This window comes from Anolis sagrei, chromosome 1, assembly GCF_037176765.1.
Source record: "Anolis sagrei isolate rAnoSag1 chromosome 1, rAnoSag1.mat, whole genome shotgun sequence".
In the NCBI taxonomy this organism is placed as follows: domain Eukaryota; kingdom Metazoa; phylum Chordata; class Lepidosauria; order Squamata; family Dactyloidae; genus Anolis; species Anolis sagrei.
The window spans coordinates 240,718,481-240,741,658 of record NC_090021.1 but is presented as its reverse complement, the minus strand read 5'-3'; the positions used below and the strand labels follow the sequence as shown (position 1 = coordinate 240,741,658).

The window sequence follows — 23,178 nt, the reverse complement described above, 5'->3', positions numbered from 1 at the left end:
TGAGAAGAAACTGTGAGCAGTGTTTTTCCCCATTTATGTGGATGTGACTGTAGCAGACCAGAGCTTGGGAAATGTAGTTTTGGGAGTTGTGGTTCCAAAAGTAACTTTTCCAAGCTCTGAGAGTATGTTACCATAGCACCTTTGATCAATCAATTCCGTCTCTGGCAGATTCTGCGTTTAATGAAGTGGAAGAACATTGTGTAAAGGGGATTTCCAAATGTTTCCCACCTCTGCAGTCTCTGTGGCTTAGAGATGCTCTCTTGAGGACCTCAGAAAGAGATAAGGCCTAGGAGAGAGACAGAGAGAGAGAGAGAGAGAGAGAGAGAGGAGGGGCTGTTAAAATTATTATTATTAGTTTTAATATCTACTATAAATTTCATGCTTGTCTATATTTCTGTCATTCACCTTAGTGCCACCCTTCTCCTGAGCCACTTCTGTTTATCTCCTCTGTCCAAAATTTCATTTCCTCTTGTAGATGTAATTCTCCATACTTCTTTTTACATTCTTCTTCAATAAATTTTCATTAAACTTCATCAAAGTATTTGTTCTATATTCCTCTTTAACTTTTAAATTCCATGCCAAATTATAATTTATTGCCAATTTCCATAATTCCTTATACCACTCTTCAATTTATATATTTATTTCCTTTTTCCAATTTCTTGCTATAAGTAAACTCTGCAGACAATGTTGAATCTGTATTTGGTAGTACTGTTGAGAGCCAAATTCCCAAACATCTGGAGTGTTAAAGGCTCACTGCCCCTGCTCTAAGCCAGCCTTCCCTGGTCTTGAGTTTGCCACCATGTTTTTGACTGCAGCTTCTTCCATTCAGGATAATTGGCTATGCTGAGCTGGGCTGATGGAAATTGTCCAAAATGTCTGAAGAGGGCCTAGTTAAGAAAGACTCTTCTAGATTCCTGGGTGTCCTGAAGCTTGCTGGGACTACAAGTAGTAGTAAACACTGTCTGAACATCTTTACAAAGCAGTTCTCCATCAGTTGCTGATCTCTTAGTTTTACCCTGTTCAAGGTGGACGAGGACGGTGCATAAAGCAAGGAGACAACTGGTACAGCCCCACTGAATTTGAAGCCATGGCTGGAAGAGCCAGCAGCAAAGACTGGAAGAGAAGCATCCGCTATGCTGGGAGGCCAATACAGTGCCTTATTCATGTAAGGCACACTCCTCCCCCCCCCCCATCTATGCAAATTGGAAAGTTATTTTTTTAGTTACCGAAGGAGCAGAGGAATGATAAAATAGAATTTATTTATTTATCTATTTATTTACCATATTTGTATACCACCTTTCTCAGCCTGGAGGCAACTCAAGGCGGTTCACAGTCAGCAACAATTTGATGCCTCAACAATTATAAAAACAATTAAAACAATGATAAAATATGATTAAAACATTTAGCATATAATATAAAAACCATACAAAGCCATAAAAACATTATCATGAGTGTCTCCTTAGAAGTCATTTCTAAGCTAAAGAGTTATGATTGCTCGATTTTATGCATGTTTGGTCAATACTGCTGAGTTCACTGAAGCTTACTCTTGTTTCAGAAAAGAAATTAACTCTTGGCAGAGTCCCTCAATAGGTTGCTTTGAAAAATCTCAAGGGTTGAGGGGAAATCGATAATTTGTTTCATTCAAAAACAACTAACTGCACAGGTGACTTTCAAAAAAGGGTGTGGGGAGAAGGGAAGCAAATAAACTGTTGTAAAATGTTGTCCAGCCCATCCTGCTTATGTTTCTGTGTTTAAGAAGTTAAAAATTCTTTAGGGCTCTTGAGTGGAAAACACTCCTTTTTATAACATTTCATAGTACTTTGTAATATTTAGTTATATTTTATATAATTATTGGAATGAAATATTCCTGCTTGATGCTTATAAGGAGGAAACAAGGTTTGAATGTTTTTATACTGTTTTTATTTATGTTGTGCCGGTTGTTAGCCGCCCTGAGTCCCTCTGCGGAGGTCGAGATAGGATGGGATGCAAATGTCCGAAATAATTAATTAATTAATTAGTTAAATTGGGAGCTAATAGTTTTGCTACCTAATACTGCTTGCCCTTAGCCTGGTCATTTGTTATGTATAGTACAGCCTAGAATGCATGTCTTGACATATTTGCAAGCAGAACTTCCAACCCTAACGCATATCATTTACCCCTCAATTCAGGATGGGATATTAAATCCCCATGCTGCCTCATGCACCTGTGCTGCTTGTTGTGATGACATGAGCCTGGTAAGTGTGCAGCTGCTGATCTGAACTTTTATAAACTGAAACTATTGGCATCTCAGAAAAAGACAAATACTGTAGGCTGGAGAATGTTTTACTTACTAGAGAAAGTAAATTCTGTGAGGTAGAGAATCACATAACAACTTATGTTTGACGCTCAAAATACTTTAATGCTTGTGTTTTGGGTGAGAGAAACATTGGGAATATTAGCGAGTGATCTGATTTATTTATTTTTATGTATTTGTCTATTTTTCTTTATTTAAATATGTATATCCCATCCTCAAAGTGAGCTTCAAAGACATAGACATGTTAGTTTGAATCAGGGATTTGTAACAAACAGAACAAACAGGACAAAATAACTGTAACAAAGCAAACAAACACAACAAAACAAAGACAAACACAACAAACAACCAAAACATTAAACATATGAAAATGACTTCTGATTGATACCTAATAAAAGTGTATAACACTATATTTCATTATTATCTCCAACTTAGATAACAAAAATTTAAGTACATATGTCCTTTTCACCAGATTATTTCTATACATTCCAATCACTGTAAATATCAACTGATTATAAATAAATTCATACTTATTTATCATTAAATTTATGTGTCTTTTGATTTCCTACTCTTCATTAATTTTTGCCCTCCTTCACTTCCATCACATATGAAAGAATAAACCAGCTCTTTTTTCTTTCTTTCTTTTTACATTTCTAACCATTAATATTCACCTTTCTATATATTATTGCCAATTTAACTGGGGGGAAATACCACTTATACACAATTTTCAATAGCTCTTTAAAGTCATAACATCCTTAAGATTTTTTGTCCATGCTTTCTCCCATTGAGCAAAATTAATATTGTATCCTATAGTTTAAGAGATGTCCTATCAGATTTAGGAGTAACAATGCACACTGTCATCCAACAACAGTATACATTTGTCACTTATAAGTTAAATTCCCTAATAAATTATCTTGGAAATGAGGAAACAACACATCTGAAAAATTATGTGGCAGTTTAGCCTGTTTTGTTTCATATCAGTGTTGCGGGCTGAAGACTAGCGCAAATGAAACAGAACGTGTTCCCTTTGGTTTTGCATTAGGATAAAAGAATAGCACAAGGAAATGATTTTGGCCATTTGGTGAAACAATTTATGAGGGTAAAGGAATCCTAACTTATGTCAGTTTTATGAGAAATTAATTTTATGAAAATTGGGTGAATAAATATTCTTCAGGTCCAAAGAATCATGTTAATATCAGAGAAACTCCAATTGGGATTATTTTCTGTATCTCAGAGTGGACCTGTAAGACTGTTTGTTCCCTATAAAAGACGGAAGAAAGAAAACGAATTGCCTACAACTCCAGTGAAGAAGGATTCCCCCAAAAATATCACTTTGCTTCCAGGAACTGCTGCTACGACATGTAGGTGTTTCCTTTTGACAAATCCCAATACTTATTTAATATTTTATTTAATATTTAATATTTCTTTTTTATTTATAACTTTGGCACATGAGCTTTGGTGTGGTCCCATCCCCATGGTGGTTGCTGCTGTTATTGTTGCTATCATTATTATGTTTAATTCCTGCTTTTTCTCTCCACAAAAAGGGGAAGTGGCTTTAACTGAAGGAGTCCCCTTAGGGATTGTTGAGGCTACATGAGGCAAATTCAGGAGGGCATTGGTATTCCTAGAGTTGTTTTTTTTTTTAATGGGAAGTGTGTACTCTTTTCCTTCCTAGGACAAAATCAGCTCATTTGGTAGGGAAGATAAATCATTTACTAATTATTGCTAAGCATTACATTGATCATAGGAGCCCCTGGTGGCACAGTGGGTTAAACCGCTGAGCTGCTGAACTTTGTAACTGAAAGGTCTCAGGTTCGAATCCAGGAAGTGGCATGAGCTCCCGCTGTTAGACCCAGCTTCTGCCAACCTAGCAGTTTGAAAATTTGCAAATGTGAGTAGATCAATGGGTACTGCTCCGGCGGGAAGGTAACGGCGCTCCATGCAGTCATACCAGCCACATGACCTTGGAGGTGTCTATGGACAATGCCGGCTCTTTGGCTTAGAAATTGAGATGAGTACCAAACCCCAGAGTCGGACATGACTGGACTTAATGTCAGGGGAAAACCTTTACCTTTTTACATTGATCATGGCATGTAATGGCAGGAGACCTTTCTTGTTACTTACAAAAAAAAAATGATGGGCATGGCAGTAGGCAAACCTAATAGGGTATTGTGGCTTGAGTGTTGGATTCAGACTCTGGAGACCAGAGTTCAAATCCCTGGTTGGGCATATAAACCCATTGGGTGACCTTGAACAAGTCACACTCTGTCAACCTCAGGGGAAGGCAAAGACAATCCCCCTCTTAACAAATCTTGGTAACATAGGTTCACTTTAGGATTGCCATAAATCAGAAATTATTAAAAGTCCCCCTAAGTCTGGAAGGACTTTTACATGAGTAACTCAGAAAGTTACTCATGTAAATCATAACAGAGTTAAAAAAAACATTTTGTTTATATGAAGTACTTAGTTTTTTTCAGAAGGATAGCCAATCTAAATTCTCTTTTTTGTGTAATTAATTCTGTTCATTAATGACCTAGCAAATAATTTTATTTTAAAGAACATATTTTTAAAAAAATCAGAACTTGTATATTTAGTTTTTGTGCTTGTTCTGTGAGCTAAACATCAGGCCACAGCCATAACCATATCTCTTTGACAATTTAGTTCTGCCACATAGTTTTGTGCGCCTTTTGATTCTTTGCTTAAATGGGAGTTATTTGCATAGAAATGCCATTTTTTAAAATGGTTACCTATGCTTTTTATCATTTTATATTTTCAGATGTTATTACTATTATTCTTTGAAACACAGAGAGAACAATTTTAAAAGCATACCAATAAAAGATGATATAATGTTATGGAGGAACATTGTGCTTATTTTTTTTGGATGTTAGCCTAAGAATTACTAGACTAGCTTATGCAAGCTGATAATAAAAACAGAGGTTTCTGACTGTTGTGATAGTTCTGAAATATAATATAATATAATTCTGAAAATGTTCCTACCATTTCTTTTTAAGTCACTGTGACTCCTTCAGGACAGATTACTACCTCAGGCACTCTGACCTTTGATCGTGCATCGACTGTGGAGGCCACGGCTATTATCTCAGAAAGTCCATCCCAGGCTGATGTTTTTACTGGCACAGCTGGTGAGTGAAATAAATCAGGGGCACATGCATACACATATGGAACGGATCTTCTTGTGCAAAAATATGGGTTACTAGTGCTACAGTTTCAGGATAAGGAAGCCCAAATTTAAGGAAGAACATGGAAAGATAAGCTGAGTAAAGCACTTTCCTAGGGATTTCTACTCAGAAGTAAATCCTAATGAGCTGAGTAGGATTTGGGTGCAAAAGGGGCTCTGGAGATGTGTACGCTGAACATAACTATATTATTCAAAAAATCTTATAAGTGCTACAAAACGTGCACTTAAAAATATTTGAGATCACATTTCCTCCCTGTAGATTCTATAAGGGAAAGTATTTATTTAAATGGTGATAGCTTCTCTAATCTCCAAATCCACATTTTGCAGCTACTTAGGAGATTTTAAAGATATTTTTAGAACAGCTGAACAAATTGGGTAATTTATCATACTGTACGTAGGAGTCTAAAATACTTAGCAAATGGCACTGAAAAGGATTACCTGTAAGTATTACTTGCAATTTAGAAAAAATAATAACACTTTGATGCTATAATTTTAGATGGCACCCAGTGGTGGCTATTCACCGCAAGTAAAATGTATATGTTTTACTTGCTCCTTCCTCCTGGAGCACCTCATGCATTCAGGTCTATTCCAGAGCAGAATGAGGAAGGATTTGGGACAGTGCAGCATTGAAAGAGGAGGAAGATTGAAAGAGGAGGAAGAAATCTCAGGCCGCATTTACACTATCATATCATGCAGTTTGAAACTGCATTATATGCTCAGTGTAGACACATGTAGCACAGTTTATTTTATTTATCGTGTCAGAAGCGAATTCAGAATGCAGTTATAATGTATAAAAAAACTCCACAAAGTTAAAAACTTGGCATTATGCTAAATGTCCTTTGACCAGAAGTTGGCTACTTGGAGTGCCTCTGGTATCGCTGTAAGAAGGTTCTCCATTGTGCATGTGGCAGGGCTCAGGGTGCATTGCAGCAGGTGATCTGTGGTGTGCTCTTCTCCACATTCTCATGTCGTGGATTCCACTTTATAGCCTCATTTCCTAAGGTTAGCTCTGCATCTCATGGTGCCAGAGCGCAGCCTGTTTAGTGCCTTCCAGGTCGTCCACTCTTCTGTGTGCCCGGGAAGGAGTTTCTCATCCAGACTCAGCAACTGATTGAGGTTCCTGGTTTTAGCCTGCCACTGTTGGACTCTTGCTTGCTTGGGTGTTACTGAGAGTATCTCTGTAGATCTTAGGAAGCTATTTCTTGATTTAAGACATTAATTTACGATATCAGAACAGAGGATGGGTTGGAGATGTCAATGCCTTGATCCTTTCATTACTGGCTGCAATACCGGCTAAACAGTATAATTTCTCCAGTGCTATAGGGCATAGACATCATGTGATAATGCAGCATGTCTCCCCAAGAGTCACATCCACTGTTTTAACGTAGTGAGATGTCTTCCACACTGGGTGCAGTTAACTGTATTGAACTGTATTGAAGCGCACCGGGACTGTGGTGCAGCTGTCTGAGTGTCAGCTGCATTAAGATCACTTCTGACCAAAAGGTCATGAGTTCGAAGCCAACCCGGGTCAAAGTGAGCTTCCGACCCATTGTGTAGCTTGTTGTCGACCTTTGCAACTTGAAAGACAGTTGCATCTGTCAAGTAGGAAAATTAGGTACCATCTATGTGTGGGGAGGAAAATTTAACTAATTTGTGAGGCCATAAAAAAGACTCCAGCAAAGCACTCCAGCAAAAGCATGCGAGGAATGCAGAAGTACTTCATCAGTGTCGCAGATGGATGATGAAAGCAACAGCTCCCTGGTGGCCAGAAAAGTCAAATAGCCTCTGACGTCTGTCTGTATTTGTTGTGTGTCTTTGGCATTGAATGTTTGCCATATATGTGTACATTGTAATCTGCCCTGAGTCCCCTTCAGGGTGAGAAGGGCGGAATATAAATACTGTAAATAAATAAATAAATAAATAAATGATGTGACTATGCTGATCATATAATGTAGTTGCAAATGACAATAGATGTCAGTGATAGGGCCTCAGTGCACAAGAATAGCCTTCAACTCGTTTGGATTATTTACCTTTTTCTCTGAAAATATCAGTAGTATCCTAATTTTGAAGCTGTCAGCATGTGGAATTCTAGAGTAGGTATTCTACTGAAGAAATTTTATTCAGGTTGACCACTTTGCAGGAGAAAAAGCATCATTTATTGCTGCTTAATTGCTATTAAGGGTGATTATATTTTGCATGTCACATCAAAACAGATTTTTTGCCAAACCACAGTTATAAACCATGAACAAATCTGGATTAATCTGGACACTTAAATACATAAAGAGAAATATAGGGATTCTAAGTGGAAGATATGGCAAGGGAGCACGGTTTTTGCTTGACTAAAGGGTGGTACACTCCTCCTTTCTGGGAAGGTCAACTTCTGCCACCAAGGACATGGCTTCAGGAGGGATGCACTTGGGGAAGGGGTGACTGCCCAGCTAGCAAGATCAGCTGAATCAACCCTGGTGAACAGTGAGGCTGCCGCAGCCAGACCAATCTCATGTTTTCTTTAAAAAGTAAACAAGTAATGTTGCCTGTTGGATTATCACTAATTGATGAAACCTTACTATTGTGTTTTGGGTTTCTTTTATCAGTGCAAGACACCAATGTCCAGCAGCCTTGCCGGGTTAGTCATCCAGAGCCTCACTATCCGAGTTATCAGGACAACTGCCAGATCTCAACATTTCCAGAGGCAGCATTGCCAACCTCTCATCGCAAAATTGGTAAGATTCATTCTCACTTGAAAATAAGCCCCAAACATCTCAATTTATTTATTGGTGTATTGGATTTATGCTACACTTTTCTCCCATAGAATGGCACTCGAAACACCTAGCAATAGCAAAACAAAGAAATGAAATACAGGATATCCCTTATTAGGAAATCCAAAATCCGAGATGTTCCAAAATTGCCCATATGTGTAGCTGATAGTGATGCCTTTGGTTTGTGATGGTTGAATGTATACAGACTTTGTTTCATGCACAACATTAATAAAATATTGTGTATAAAATTATCTCAGGGCTATGTGTATATGTTGTATATGCAACATAAATGCTTTTCATGTTTAGACGTGGGTCCCATCTTCAAGATATCTCATATATGTGCAAATATACCAAAATACTTTTAATCAGAAGCATTTTAAATGACAGATATTCAACTTGCACAATTAAGACATCTTAAAAATAAATTTAGAAGGTAGGGGACCCAGGAAAAGGCCTCCACTATTTTCTGTAAATGACTGATTCATGGTGGGAAATGCGATTTCATTTTGATACTTTGAATAAACATTGCAGACAACAAAACAGTGCAAGTTTAAGACATTTATTTTTGAGTTGGTAAATTTTGATTGGATTTTAAATGTCAGATTCCTTTCAGAAAGTACTAATGTGATCTCTCAAATATTTTCTCTGTGTATGGTGTTTCCTGGTTAATCTGCCAACATGGGTGGAGTGGTGTTGAAAAGACAGGAAAGGGGGATTGCATTAAAATAGCCTCTCAGGCCTCTTCTACACTGCCATATAATCCAAATTATCAAAGCAGGGAATCCATATTATCTGCTTTGAACAGGATTATATGAGTCTAGGTTGCCATATAATTCAGTTCAAAGCAGATAATCTGGATTTTATATGGTAATGTAGAAAGGGCCTCAGTGCTTGTTAGAGCATAAGCCAGACCATGTGTTCTACATGTTTTGAAATACTGGAGATCTGAAGACTGAAATCCTCATGACCAGACCTTTGTCATGGTCAGTAAAACTAGTAAAGTAAAAACACCCTTTTAACTACAAGGAGGGAGAATGGCGTATTTAGACTGCCTTGGGATTTTTATGGAACTCACTTGTTTCTAAAATGCATTGTGGTTATGTTCATTGATGTGATGGAAAGTTCTGTAGAGACACTGGAGCCCCAGTTTGGTTCTGTGACCTTTTCAGTGAGCTGCAAGCGAAAAAGCAGATTTGGAGACAGCCAAAATATGTGCCAGAAACTTGCTCTGAGTTTGTTTGAGCAAGGTGTTGCAGGATCCATTTGTAGACAGCAGGGATGGTAGTAAAAAAAGGTACATTTCAACCACTACCGTTGCATCAACATCATCATATCCCTCTGTGTACTTTGGAGTGATTATTTTATCACATTGAAATATAGCACTTTTTGAACCTGTTATAACAATTTTACTAATGTTTATTAATGTATTGTCGAAAGCTTTCACGGCCAGAATCACTGGGTTGTTGTAGGTTTTCCGGGCTGTATGGCCATGTTCTAGAAGCATTCTCTCCTGATGTTTCACCTACATCTGTGGCAGGCATCCTCAGGGGTTGTTTATTAACTTGAGAGTTAGTGTCATTTGGGAATGGCAGATTCAGCAATATATCTGAAGTTTTTTTAAATAGAAGCCAAGAACTCTGTCTGTGGCATGTTTTTTTTTTATTAAAAAAATGGGCTGTGATTTCAAGCATATATAAAATGCATATCCACGATGCTACAGCACACGTTCCTTTCCTTTGTGAGTGTACTTATGGTTTATCCTTATAACTATGTTCCATGAGATTTAGAATCCTCCACAGAGATACTGAAAATCCTTGGAAGTAGCATTTTGACAGCACTCACGCAGAGTCAAGTTAAATTCAAGCTTTTTAAAAGCAATGTCATCAACTAAAAAAAAGTTATTCAGAGCTAGAGTCCCCAGGGCATTCCTCTTTTTACAAAGCTTCTGAATAGGATTATTTTGCTGCCTCATATTAAATGCTATATTCTACTCTGGGATTTGACCACAATTACCATTAATACTTCTCCAGCTTGAAAAATAGAACCATTTTCAGGGTGGTTGCAGCCTTCTTCCTCAGATTTTATTGGAACACTTTCCCTATGAACTTGCTTGCTCCCTAGAATTCCTACTGTGTAGCACTTCAGGAAGAGATTTGTTTAGAGGGTTAACTTTATTACAAAGCTGCCGCTGAAAGAGGAAAAGTAATGTATATAAAGACTCATAGAAAGAATGAACTAGAAGGGAGCACTCCGCTTTGATGAGAATCTTAACATCTAAGCGAGTTCATGTGTGACTAGAGTAAAATCATGTGAGAAAAGACCTCTCAATTACCTGGCTCTTTTATGTTTAGGACTTTGAGATAAGTACAAGTACACTGAATTGTTCTTAGAAATGGATCATCAACCAGTAATTTTTATTTTTCATGTCAGGAGTGACTTGAGAAACTGCAAGTCGCTTCTGGTGTAAGAGAATTGGCCATTTGCAAGGATGCTGCCCAGAGGACGCCCGGATGTTTTGATGTTTTATCATCCTTGTGGGATGCTTCTCTCATGCCCCCGCATGGGAAGCTGGAGCTGACAGAGGGAGCTCATCTGTGCTCTCCCTGAATTTGAAACCTCTGACCTGTCGGTCTTCAGTCCTGCTAGTACAAGGGTTTAACACATTGCGCTACCAGGGACTCCTGTAAAAAATAATAATAATAATAATAATAATAATTATTATTATTATTATTATTTTATTTCTCGCCTGCCTCTCCTCACAGCTCAAGGCGGGTTACAGCATTACTAAAACATAAACACATAATCATTTTAAAACATTCCGTAAAATACATACGTTAAAATATATTTCCATAAAATACATATTAAATACACAAAACAAAAATTGGGCATACAGTATAAGTTTAAAATTCATCATTAAAACTGACTGGGTAGGCCTGCCGGAAGAGATAAGTCTTCACTTGTATCTTAAATTCCGACAGCTGAGCCAGCTGTTTGAGCTCTACTGGCAGGTCATTCCACAGTCTCAGAGCGGCTGATGAAAAAAGGTCCACTGGGTGGTGGCTGCCAGTTGAGTTTTGGTTAGTTGGAGTAACTGCCCCCCAAAGCAACTAAGTGTGCGGGGCAGATTGTATGGGAACTAGCAACTTATTGACTGTTCAGTTAACCATTGTGTTTGGAGAAGTTTTCAAAGGAAGCCTTGTTTATAGTGTGCTGCACTACCCCAATCTGAATGTTTCCAGTGCATAGATATGGAGAACTGTAATCACACTTGATGAGATGTATAGATAACATATCATCTCTTGGCTTTATTTGATTTGGTTTCTGAACTCCCTGTGAGGTTTATTCTTCAGTCTATGGTGGTGCCATCATTATTAGGAAAACAAAAACCCGTACAAGCTTTTAAGACTTCCATATCTCTCTTCAGTCATGGCATTACAAAAAAGAAGCCAAGGAAGGAAGAGTGGAGCAGTGAAGGGTATTATTTACTGTTCAGGTTCTATCATAGTCAGTCTGTGTTGCTTTCAAATGTTGCCTTGAGCTCAAATTATCTACACCAATTGTGATCTTTGAATATTTTTGGCCTACAACCCCTTTCAGTCCAAATCATGTAATGGTGAGAAATCCATAATATATGACCAGTAGAAAAGCATTGGGGGAATTGTGTCTAGAAATCTCTGCAGTTGCCCATACCAATATACATAGAATCATAGAATCATAGAATCAAAGAGTTGGAAGAGACCTCATGGGCCATCCAGTCCAACCCCCTACCAAGAAGCACCGGGATTGTGGCGCAGCTGGCTGAGTGTCAGCTGCATTAAGATCACTCTGACCAAAAGGTCATGAGTTCGAAGCCAGCCCGGGCTGGAGTGGGTGTCCAGCCATTGTGTAGCCCGTTGTTGACCTTTGCAACCCGAAAGACAGTTGCATCTGTCAAGTAGGAAAATAAGGCACCACCTTGTGTGGGAGGCTAAATTTAACTAATTTATGAGGCCATAAAGAAAGAAGACTCCGGGGAATGTGGAATGCGGAAGAACTTCATCGGTGTCGTTGATGGACGATGAAAAGCAGCAGCTCCCCTGGCGGCCAGAAAAAAAAAAAGTTAAATAGCCTTTGTCTGTTAAATGTTGTTTGTCAAACTGGCATTGAATGTTTGCCATATATGTGTTTACTGTAATCCGCCCTGAGTCCCTGCGGGGTGAGAAGGGCGGAACATAAGAACTGTAAATAAATAAATAAATAAATATTGCATTCAAATCACTCCCGACAGATGGCCATCCAGCCTCTGTTTAAAAGCTTCCAAAGAAGGAGCCTCCACCACACTCCGGGGCAGAGAGTTCCACTGCTGAATGGCTCTCGCAGTCAGGAAGTTCTTCCTCATGTTCAGATGGAATCTCCTCTCTTGTAGTTTGAAGCCATTGTTCCGCGTCCTAGTCTCCACGGAAGCAGAAAACAAGCTTGCTCCCTCCTCCCTGTGGCTTCCTCTCACATATTTATACATGGCTATCATATCCCCTCTCAGCCTTCTCTTCTTCAGGCTAAACATGCCCAGCTCGTTAAACCACTCTTCATAGGGCTTGTTCTCCAGACCTTTTATCATTTTAGTCGTTCTCCTCTGGACACATTCCAGCTTGTCAATATCTCTCTTGAATTGTGGTGCCCAGAACTGGACACAATATTCCAGATGTGGTCTAACCAAAACAGAATAGAGGGGTAGCATTACTTCCCTAGATCTAGACACTATGCTCCTATTGATGCAGGCCAAAATCCCATTGGCTTTTTTTGCCGCCACATCACATTGTTGGCTCATGTTTAACTTGTTGTCCACGAGGACTCCAAGATCTTTTTCACACGTACTGCTCTCGAGCCAGGCGTCCCCCATTCTGTATCTTTGCATTTCGTTTTTCCTGCCAAAGTGGAGTATCTTGCATTTGTCACTGTTGAACTTCATTTTGTTAGTTTTGGCCCATCTCTCTAATCTGTCAAGATCGCTTTGAATCCTGCTCCTGTCCTCTGGAGTATTGGCTATCCCTCCCAATTTGGTGTCATCTGCAAACTTGATGATCATGCCTTCTAGCCCTTCATCTAAGTCATTAATAAAGATGTTGAACAGGACCAGGCCCAGGACGGAACCCTGCGGCACTCCGCTCGTCACTTCTTTCCAAGATGAAGAGGAAGCATTGGTGAGCACCCTCTGGGTTCGTCCATTTAACCAATTACAGATCCACCTCACCGTAGTTTTGCCTAGCCCACATTGGACTAGTTTCCTTGCCAGAAGGTCATGGGGGACCTTGTCGAAGGCCTTACTGAAATCCAGGTACGCTACATCCACGGCATTCCCCGCATCTACCCAGCTTGTAACTCTATCGAAAAAAGAGATCAGATTAGTCTGGCATGACTTGTTTTTGATAAATCCATGTTGACTATTAGCACTGACCGCATTTGTTTCTAAGTGTTTGCAGACCACTTCCTTAACGATCTTTTCCAGAATCTTGCCTGGTATTGACGTGAGGCTGACCGGACGGTAGTTGTTTGGGTCATCCTTTTTTCCCTTCTTGAAGATTGGGACCACATTGGCCCTCCTCCAATCTGCTGGAACTTCTCCTGTTCTCCAAGAACTCTCAAAGATGGTTGCCAATGGTTCCGAAATGACTTCCGCTAGTTCCTTCAATACTCTTGGGTGTAGTTGATCTGGCCCTGGGGACTTGAACTCATTTAGAGCGGCCAGGTATTCCTGTACGACTTGTTTCCCAATTTGGAGTTGGATGTCCTCAAATCCCTCATCCACTCCGTCTTGCTGAGGTTGAAGATGACTTTCCTTTTGTGAGAAGACCGAGGCAAAGAAGGTATTTAGTAGTTCTGCCTTTTCCCTATCCCCTGTCAGCATTGCCCCATCTTCTCCTCGAAGAGGCCCTATCGCCTCCTTGTTTTTCCTTTTTCTACTGACATAAGAAAAGAATCCCTTTTTATTGTTTTTAATGTCCCTGGCAAGCCTGAGCTCGTTTTGTGCTTTAGCCTTGCGGACCTTTTCCCTACAGGTGTTGGCTATTTGTTTGAATTCTTCTTTGGTGATTTCTCCCTTTTTCCAGTTCTTGTGCATGTCTCTTTTGTGTCTCAGCACAGTTAGAAGTTCTTTGGACATCCATTCTGGCTTCTTTGCACTTGTCCTATTTTTTCTTTTTGTTGGCACGGTTTGCAACTGCGCCTTGAGTATTTCACTCTTGAGAAACTCCCATCCATCCGTAACTCCCTTGTCTTTTAGTATCTGTGTCCACGGAATGCTGCTCAGTGTTTCCTTCATTTTTTGGAAATCAGCTCTCCTAAAGTCCAAAATGCGGGTTTGACTTGTCTTAGTTTCGGTCTTTCTTTGTACCTCAAATTGCAGGAGCACATGGTCACTTGCCCCTAAGGATCCTACCACTTCAACCACATCGATCAGGTCCTCCACATTTGTTAGGATGAGATCAAGAGTAGCCAATCCCCTTGTTGCCTCTTCTACCTTCTGGACCATGAAATTGTCTGCAAGGCAAGCGAGGAATTTGTTGGACTTTGTACTCTTGGCCGAGTTTGTTTTCCAGCAAATATCGGGATAGTTGAAATCGCCCATGACTACTACATCTCATCTCTGTGCCTGTTTGGTCAACTGTTGGCAGAAGACTTCATCAAGTTCTTCCTCCTGGCTTGGAGGTCTGTAGTAGACTCCTACAACAAGATCTTTTTGAGTCCCAGTTCCCTTGATTCTTATCCAGATGCTTTCAAGCTGGTTTCCCGGATTGCTGTCATGCATTTCTTCTGCAGCATAAGAGTTTTTGACATATAAGGCTACTCCGCCTCCTCTCCCCTTTGTTCGGTTTCTGTGAAAGAGGTTATAGCCCTCGATGTCTACATTCCAGCAATAGGAGTCATCCCACCAGGTTTCAGTGATGCCTATGATATCATATTTGTGGTGTTGTGCTAAAAGTTGGAGTTCGTCATGTTTATTTCCCATGCTCTGTGCATTAGTGTAAAGACATGTGAGCCCCTGAGATCTTCCCCTGAGCTGTTTAATTGGGATTATTGTGCTTTCGGTACTTGGTCCTTTTTGTGTTTGTGCAGCCCTCCGTTTAGTCTTCTGGCGGTTCCTTGACATTATGGGTAAAGTAGTGTTCGCAAGGCTGTTGTCCCCCTCCCCCAGTGGGCCTAGTTTAAAGTGCGCCTAATGAGATTTGCGAGTCTGTGAGCAAAAAGGTGTTTTCCTACTTGTGTGAGATGCACCCCATGCCTTGCCAGTAGGCCATCCTCCTGGAAAAGCAGGCCATGGTCAAGGAAGCCAAAGCGTTCCTCCTGACACCATTTTCTAAGCCAGTCATTGACCTGTACTATTTTTCTGGCCCTTGTAGGACCGTGTTTTATGACTGGGAGGAGGGATGAAAAGACCACCTGTACATTACATTGCTTTAGCTTTGTTCCTAGAGCTCGAAAATCATTTGTGATCTTTTGAACAGTATGCCTAGCAGTATCATTGGTTCCTACATGAATCAACATGAGGGGAGGACGGTGATGGGGCTTGAGGAGCCTGGTGAGCCTCTGAGTGATATGGTGTAATTTTGTCCCCGGTAGGCAGCATATTTCTCGAGCCATCCCATCCGGTCTGGAAATGACGGCTTCCGTTCCTCTAAGGAGGGAGTCGCCTACTACCAAGACCTGTTTACTTTCAGGAATGGCAGGGCCCCTTTTGCGCATTGTAGTGTGTAGGTCCCCAGAAAAGTGATCCTGTTGGTGTGAATTGTGTAGGTGTAAAGTGTTGTCCTCCTCCTCGACATCCCCAGTGCATTCGTCAAGGACAATCCATTGAGATTCGTCCAAGAGCCTATGGTTCTCCTGTATGTGTTCCTGTTGCACCTGGTCTATGGTTCGGGATGGTACACCTGCATGATTGTGTAAGTGTGAATGTTGTGAAGTGTTGTCCCAAACAGGGCTATCCCCCTCACACTGGTCAAGGACGAGCCACTGATCAGTATCTAAGCCATTCTGGTCTTCCTCAATGTGTTGTGTTTCTTGGTCAAGTGATAGCTGTGTGAGAATTTGGAATCTATTGTGTAACTGCAGCTGAGAAGAAGTATTCTGAGGAGGCTTCCGGGTCCTATGTCTCTTTCTAAGGGTGACATTCCTCCAAGCCTGAGGGTTGTCCACATCTGAAGTGATCTCCTCTTGAGCCTCCCCATAATGTTGATGTGATATGGGCTGCGTGTCTAGGACAGCATGCTGTGTGGTGTCTAAGAACGGCTCGAGTTCCTGAATGCCCTTAAGGGTCTGTTAGAAGTTTGTTAGGGTTTTAGGCATCAAAGTTATCTTCCTTCTCCAAGGATGTGTGGTACTGAAACTAGAAACTTTCTGCAAAGTAGGTGTTTCTACTATTTATATTTATTTACTACATTTATATACCACCCCTCTCAGCCCACAGGCGACTTGGGGCGGTTTACAGTCAGCATCAAAGACATAAAATACAATTTAAAAACAATCAATTTAAATATAAAACAAAGTAAAACAATCAATATCAATAAAAACATATATCAATTTGAGTCTCCTAGTTAAAAGCATTATCCAATAACATTGTCGAGTCGTTCCGTTTTTCGCCATGTCTGTTAGATTGTGTCTGCAAACGCTTGCTCAAAGAGCCACGTCTTGACCTGCTTTTGAAATGTTAAGAGAGAAGGGACCAATCTAATATCATTAGGGAGGGTGTTCCATAGCCGAGGGGCCACCACTGAGAAGGCCCTGTCTCTCGTCCCCGCCAGCCGTACTTGTGACGAAGGCGGGATCAAGAGCAAGGCCTCCCCAGACGTCCTGGAGGGTTCCTAAGAGGAGATGTGTTTGGACAGGTAAGTTGGGCCAGAATCGTTTGGGGCTTTACTGAGCTTTACTACTGAGCTCCCTCTTATTTCCCAGTCTCACCAACAATTTGAGGTTAGTGCTCTGTGGCAGAGCAGCACAGTCTGACAGGGGAAGCATTCCTCATTTTCATTCTTCTCCTGGAGGATTAAATGGTAGTGAAATGTGACCAGGAACATCTTCTACAAACTCTATAAATTCTTAAGAGTCTTTGAACTTGCTGTGTGCGATCAGGGCCATTACTCCTGTAACAGCTAGAATAGCTAACTTCTCTTTAGTCACTGCAGTCAGGGTAGTTTTATGTATTTCAGTTCTCTCTGAGCTCATTGCTCTTTGCTATGCACAGTCTTCCCCAACCCTTAATATGTATATCTACCTTTCTATGCATGTTAACGGATGAGGAGCCAGCGTGGTATGATGGTTTGAGCATTGGACTATGACTCTAGAGACCAGAATTCAATTTCTTGCTCAGCCATGAAAACCCACTGGATATCTTTCGGCAAATCATACTCAGCTTCAGAGGAAGACAGAGGCAAATCTTGTAAAGAAAACCCCTGATAGGTTTGCCTTAGCGTCACCATAAGTGAGAAACAACTTGAAGGCATGCAACAAAATACCTTTAATTGACGCAATAGTACTTCATGAATTTGATGAAGTGGGCTGTAGTTCACAATGGTTTATCATGCAATATATATCTTAGTCACTTAAATTACATAAGATTCTTTCTTATGTTTGCCACAGAAAAATGTCGTATCTGCCAGTCTGATACTGAATTAAACAAACTGTTAATTTTTACAGAAAACTTCCTAATTCAATATTTTGTAGCCATCCCCTGAAAGGTTGGTGCTAGTGTTTTGGCCAGGCTCAAGAATCTAGTTCAAGAGATCATGAGCCATTTGATATCAAATCTAGTTCAAATACAAGCATAAACCCAGACCTGTGCTCTTTCACTTCATATTTTAACATGATTTGTATAAATAAATGCCTTTGCGGTTTCAGGTTGTTTCTGGCTCTCATAATTCCAGTGAGAGCTACAATGAAATAGGAGGTGTGTTGTGCACAGCTTGATGTAATAACCATTTTGTGGACTCTGGAAATCAGGGAAGTGGGGGATCTGATGGCTCTTAAAGTCTCATCGCGTGAGATTTAATATCTGTGAATATAGCTGATCATACTAATGGGGTTAATAGAAGTTTAAGTTTGCCAGCTGGAGGTTCGCAGGTTCCTCATTTCTGGTGTAGATGAAATGTCTTGTGCTCCTTAATACTTATATGCATCTTTTTCTGTTTCTTTGGCTTTTAGAGAATCAAGAGTTTGTGATTATCCTTTGAGAGCTGTTAACAGTGCTAATCATACCATGGTCATTCTCTTTAATACCAAACTACCTGAATATTACATTTTTACATGGCTTGTCATTGCAGTATATAGAGTTTATAAGATCCTTACAGGCAGTTTTTCATTTTTTTTCCCCTATCCATTTCTGAGTGCATCATTGATAATTCACTTTCCGTTCTATAAAAGGAAGTGCAAATATTTTGTTTGACAAAGCAGCATTAGCTGGCCTTTCCAATAGAAGAAGAAAAATAAATACCGTGGGAGGATCAGGCTGTCAAATGTTAAGCACTTTCTGGTATAGAAAAGACAAGTAGCTGAAAGCTTTTCTGCAAATATACTTTCCAAAGGCATTATTTCGTTAATTCATATTAAATACATATAATCTTATAGATACCATTGGACAAATATTTGGTTCTGTTTGCTAACTTAATAAAACTTTTGGATGTAGATTTCATAATCTCTTTCATAGCTATACCATTGCAATTTTTAAGCACTCTGGCAAGATTACAATTCAAATACGTTGTAGCTAATTTTGACACGAGCCTGTATTTATGCTATAGCACTTCTAAATAAATGAGGAAAAGGGAAGTATACTTGATGCAAAAAGTTATTTTGGCTGTTATGTGGCTATTAGGATCAAGGCTTTACAGAGGAACGATGAGAATTGATGTCCAAAAGTAACTACAGGCAGTCCCCGAGTTACAGAAAAGATAGGTTCTGTAGGTTTCTTCTTAAGTTGAATTTGTATGTACATTGAATGGGGTACACCGTCGTCGTCCCCCCATTTTGGATAGCATAGAGAAGGGTTAAAACCCCTGTGGTGTTTGTTTTGCTGTCTGTGCCCCTGTTCAGAAGATTTCACCTCACATTTTGTCCCTGTGGTGATTGGATTTTGCAAATTTCAGGTTGTCATGGAAGCCAGGATTGGTGATAAAGCTTCAGTGGAGACACCTTTTTTCTATGATAACAATTCCAGGAGTGAATTTCTCTTCCTAGGGGTAGATTTCTCTCACTTCTTGTTGTCACTTCCCGGTTCTTAACTGTGAGTTGGATATAAGTTGTATGCCTGCCTGTATCCCAGGTGTCACTTGTGTCTTCATGACTCTATGTGTTTTGTATGTAAGTCATTTCTGAATAAACATATATAGGTTTGGACTGCTGGTTTGGGTAAAAGGCTCTTTCAGTGTTTTGAAAATACCCCCTTTTTGGTGTCTCCTCGAGTTTCTTACCAAGCAAAAGCACATTCCAAGCTCTGTACAGCCTTTATCCATTATCATGCCAGTAGGGGATTCTGGATCTTACAGGATAGAGGCATTCATGCACATTTGGAAAATCTAGCCACTTCTGCGAGCCGATGGAGATTCTGAGAATTGGAGTCCAAAAGTAATTTTCCAAGCTCTGGTTTTAGAAAATAATCCAAGCAAGGGTGGGGAAGGAACCCACCTACAGTATAATTTCTCTTTTTATTTCTGTTAGAACAGATGGGGTTCATTGTAGCCATGTAGTTTGCTTTTCTTTCCTTGCATGCCTTGTAGGGGAAGAGCTTCTGTCCTCATTCTGGAGCACCCATAAATCAATTGTTTAAAAAGAGGGTCAGTAATGTGCAGCAGCTTTGCAACCTTCCTTTTCCTGTTTCCTCAATTAGTCCATATTAAAATTGGTTTGGCTTTTAACCTATTCCAAAACCTCATTATGCAGGTAACACTGCATATTGATTTGTGTATTACAGGTGAGCTTCCAAAAAATGCCATTATGAAAGAACCCTGTTTTCTTTCCTGACTGCAAAATGATTTCCTGAAGAAAGGCTCTTGCATAGTTTTTAAAAGACACACAGAGATCTCCTAGAGATTATGTATATTAAAACAGTGGCTTTCTACAGCTCATATGGAACTGCCATATCAAGGAACTCCCTGCAGAACATGATCCTTCCTGATTTGCAAGTGGACAGATTGGTTTAACGTCTGGTTAGACCAAGGTGTGGGGCATCATTTGGAATCTCTGATTGAGCAAACTGGTGAATTGAAATTATTCCATCCTGCTGGCTCTGGGCCCATCCAGACAGACCTCAAAACGTGGGGCCTATCTCAGTTTTTACCAGAGGCATCCAAATGACACCTCTGGTAAAAGCAAATTAATACAGAATAAAGCAAGGTTTCCTTGTTTTTCCCCCAGTATTAATTAAATACCTCATTATATCCGGGCCTTCCTGAAAGAATGAGGTATTAGGCATGTGGGGACTGACTTCTGGGCTTGCATTCCATGACACCAGGGGTGAGTCCCCACAGCCATCCTTCACCTTTGGTCTCCTGGAGGCCAAAGGTGCAGGAGGGAACCCACCCCTCCCCCCAGCCCCCAATTTACCCCCTAAAACTTACTGAAAAGGTCCCTGCCTCTCCCTCCTCATGTCCTTCTGCTGCAAGAAAATGACACATGAGGAGACGGGGGGGGGGGGGGGGGCGAGCAGGCAAGGAGGACGTTTTCTCCTTACCCTCCCATCTTTTCAGGTGACATTTACTCGCATCAGTAGGACATGAGGAGGGGCTCCATGGTGGCCAGGGACCTTTTTAGTAAGTTTTAGGGGGTAAATCAAGGACTTCAGCGTGGCTTTATGTTATCCCGATTTCAATCGAGGTAGCATGTAGCCACCCTGGGAGGAAAATCCCAGGGTTGTGGAAGGAGGAGGGGACCTCCTCCCGCAACCCGTTTGCTTTAACCCGTATTGGTGCAGGGTTTAGTGATGTGTGGAAGAGTCCTCTGCTGTATGTTTCTCCTAAATTTTAGACTTGATACCTCTGGGTTAATTCTGTGGGTTTATTTTGTTCCTTCAATGTTTAGTCTGGACCTCCCTTCCTGCCCTGGCTGTGCCCCCGGCAACTCCCGCCAAGGCAGTATCCTCTTCAGTCGTCAATGGACTTGAGGTGACAGAGCAGCGGAGCTGGCTTTATCTTGAGGAGACGGTCAATTCATTGCTCAGCACGGCTCAGCAGTTGAAGACACTCATTGAACAAGCGAAGCAGGCCAGCTCCTCATACAGAGAAGCTGCAGTCTCTCAAGCAAAAATTCAGGCTGATGTGGAGAGGAAAGAGGTAACTGTGCTTCAAGAAATAAAGCAATTATATCCCTAAATAACAGGGATAAAAAATTAAGAAGCTGTGGTTTTATTCTCTTGTAATAGCGGAAACCTTTCTACTGTGAAGTCTTATACATTTAGGTTGCATTCTTCAGTCTAAAGCAGAAAGTATCCCTACTTTGATATCATGAAAAGCTGGCTTTCATTTAAAAATGGATTTCTCCTTTATTATAGTAACAATAAATTACAAAGATTATATACTGAAAGGTTGAGTGCAGATCTTTGAGTACATGCTGTGTACCAGAGTTCTGTTTCACCTAAGAATTTTATACTCTGCCTGTGATCAGAATTATGGTAAGTATTTGTGCATAATGTTATGGTTTTCAGCCTCCTTTTAAAAAATATGTTTTTTCCCACAAGGATCAAGTGACAGTGGACTATAACAGAGAGAAAAGGGGATGAAAAGAAATTGAAGATCAAGGCAAAATGGTCATGAGGATTTGCAAGCAATGGAATAAATGTAAATAGGTTTAGGAAAGCATAAGTAAGACTGTATCCTCTGCCAGTTGTAATCCTGATTCCAGTACTCTCTAGATTTTTATTTTTTGCCCTTTCTTGGCTGGCATCCTGCATTACAGTTACAGATTTTTAACCTAGAGTTACAACTCTGTATTCACGACCATGATCATACTATTGCCACAGAGGGAGAGGCTATAGCTTTTTAATTCCTGATATGTTTTTTTCCCTGTTTGTACAGGATTTATTATATCAGTCCACTGCAACAGTGGTAAACTTCACTTGTAGCGCACCCCCTTTTTTAACTAGATGGGTTAATCCATCATAAGTGTACAGAAATCAAATGATGTGTGAACCAGGCATTGACTTTATTCCAGTTCTAGAGTTAGCATTACTTAAAAGTGTGATTCATGGAATTGTCTCATCTGTTCTGTCCTCCACTTTATGCTTGGCCAAAGCTCAGTCCTTTCCTGCATAATCAGGACCTACAGAAGATCTAGTTTAAAGTAGGGATGAGGATCGTGTAACCTTCCAAAGACTGCTTGACAGCAACTCCCTTCAGTTCTCATCACTGGTTGTGCTTTAGTGATAATGGAAGTTGCAGTCATGCAGGTTCTGGATGGCCACACATTTTTCAACCCTGACTTAGAGGACTTGAGGAGGAATTTATACTTTCCCAGCTGTTGCCCAGGGTTGCTTAAGTCCTACATATATTCTACCAGCCTTTTATTAGTTGCTGTGACTGGATACCCCAAGTTAATGAGACTTTCATTCCTAATAATAAATATCAGAAGAGATAAGCTGAGAGAGCAACTTCACAAGCCAAACAGGACTGATTGCATTGTCAGCTGTGTGCTGAATGTTTTAACAGATCTAAATTTTAGAGCACTTCAGCTGAAAGATATTCTGGTTTACTTTTTTAAAAAGCAAAACAGTTTCAAATGTTTGTTTGTTTTTTTTTTCAAAATTGAGAGAGCTGCAGGTCTAGATTTTCCTAGGATGTTGATTTAGTTACACATACTGTATGTTGCATCAATAATGAAACATGGCAAGGTTATAATATATCAAAACATTTTGGGGTGAAAGGTGGAGATCAAATAGACAGCTGTATTTGATTCTAATCTTTTTCATTCGGGCTGATTAC

General features: G+C 40.2%; 1 protein-coding gene across 3 annotated transcripts in view; it reads left to right on the top strand.

Annotated features, from left to right (window-relative positions):
• The window catches only part of DEAF1 (DEAF1 transcription factor), a 40,578-nt gene that overhangs the window by 7,252 nt on the left and 10,148 nt on the right, over nt 1-23,178 (top strand). For all 3 annotated transcript variants that reach the window (XM_060769364.2, XM_067462586.1, XM_060769372.2), the window contains 6 exons: nt 1,026-1,165; nt 2,169-2,234; nt 3,525-3,651; nt 5,302-5,430; nt 8,081-8,209; nt 21,284-21,534. In XM_060769364.2, the coding sequence (XP_060625347.2) occupies nt 1,026-1,165; nt 2,169-2,234; nt 3,525-3,651; nt 5,302-5,430; nt 8,081-8,209; nt 21,284-21,534 (842 nt within the window). The remainder of the gene's footprint in view (nt 1-1,025; nt 1,166-2,168; nt 2,235-3,524; nt 3,652-5,301; nt 5,431-8,080; nt 8,210-21,283; nt 21,535-23,178) is intronic.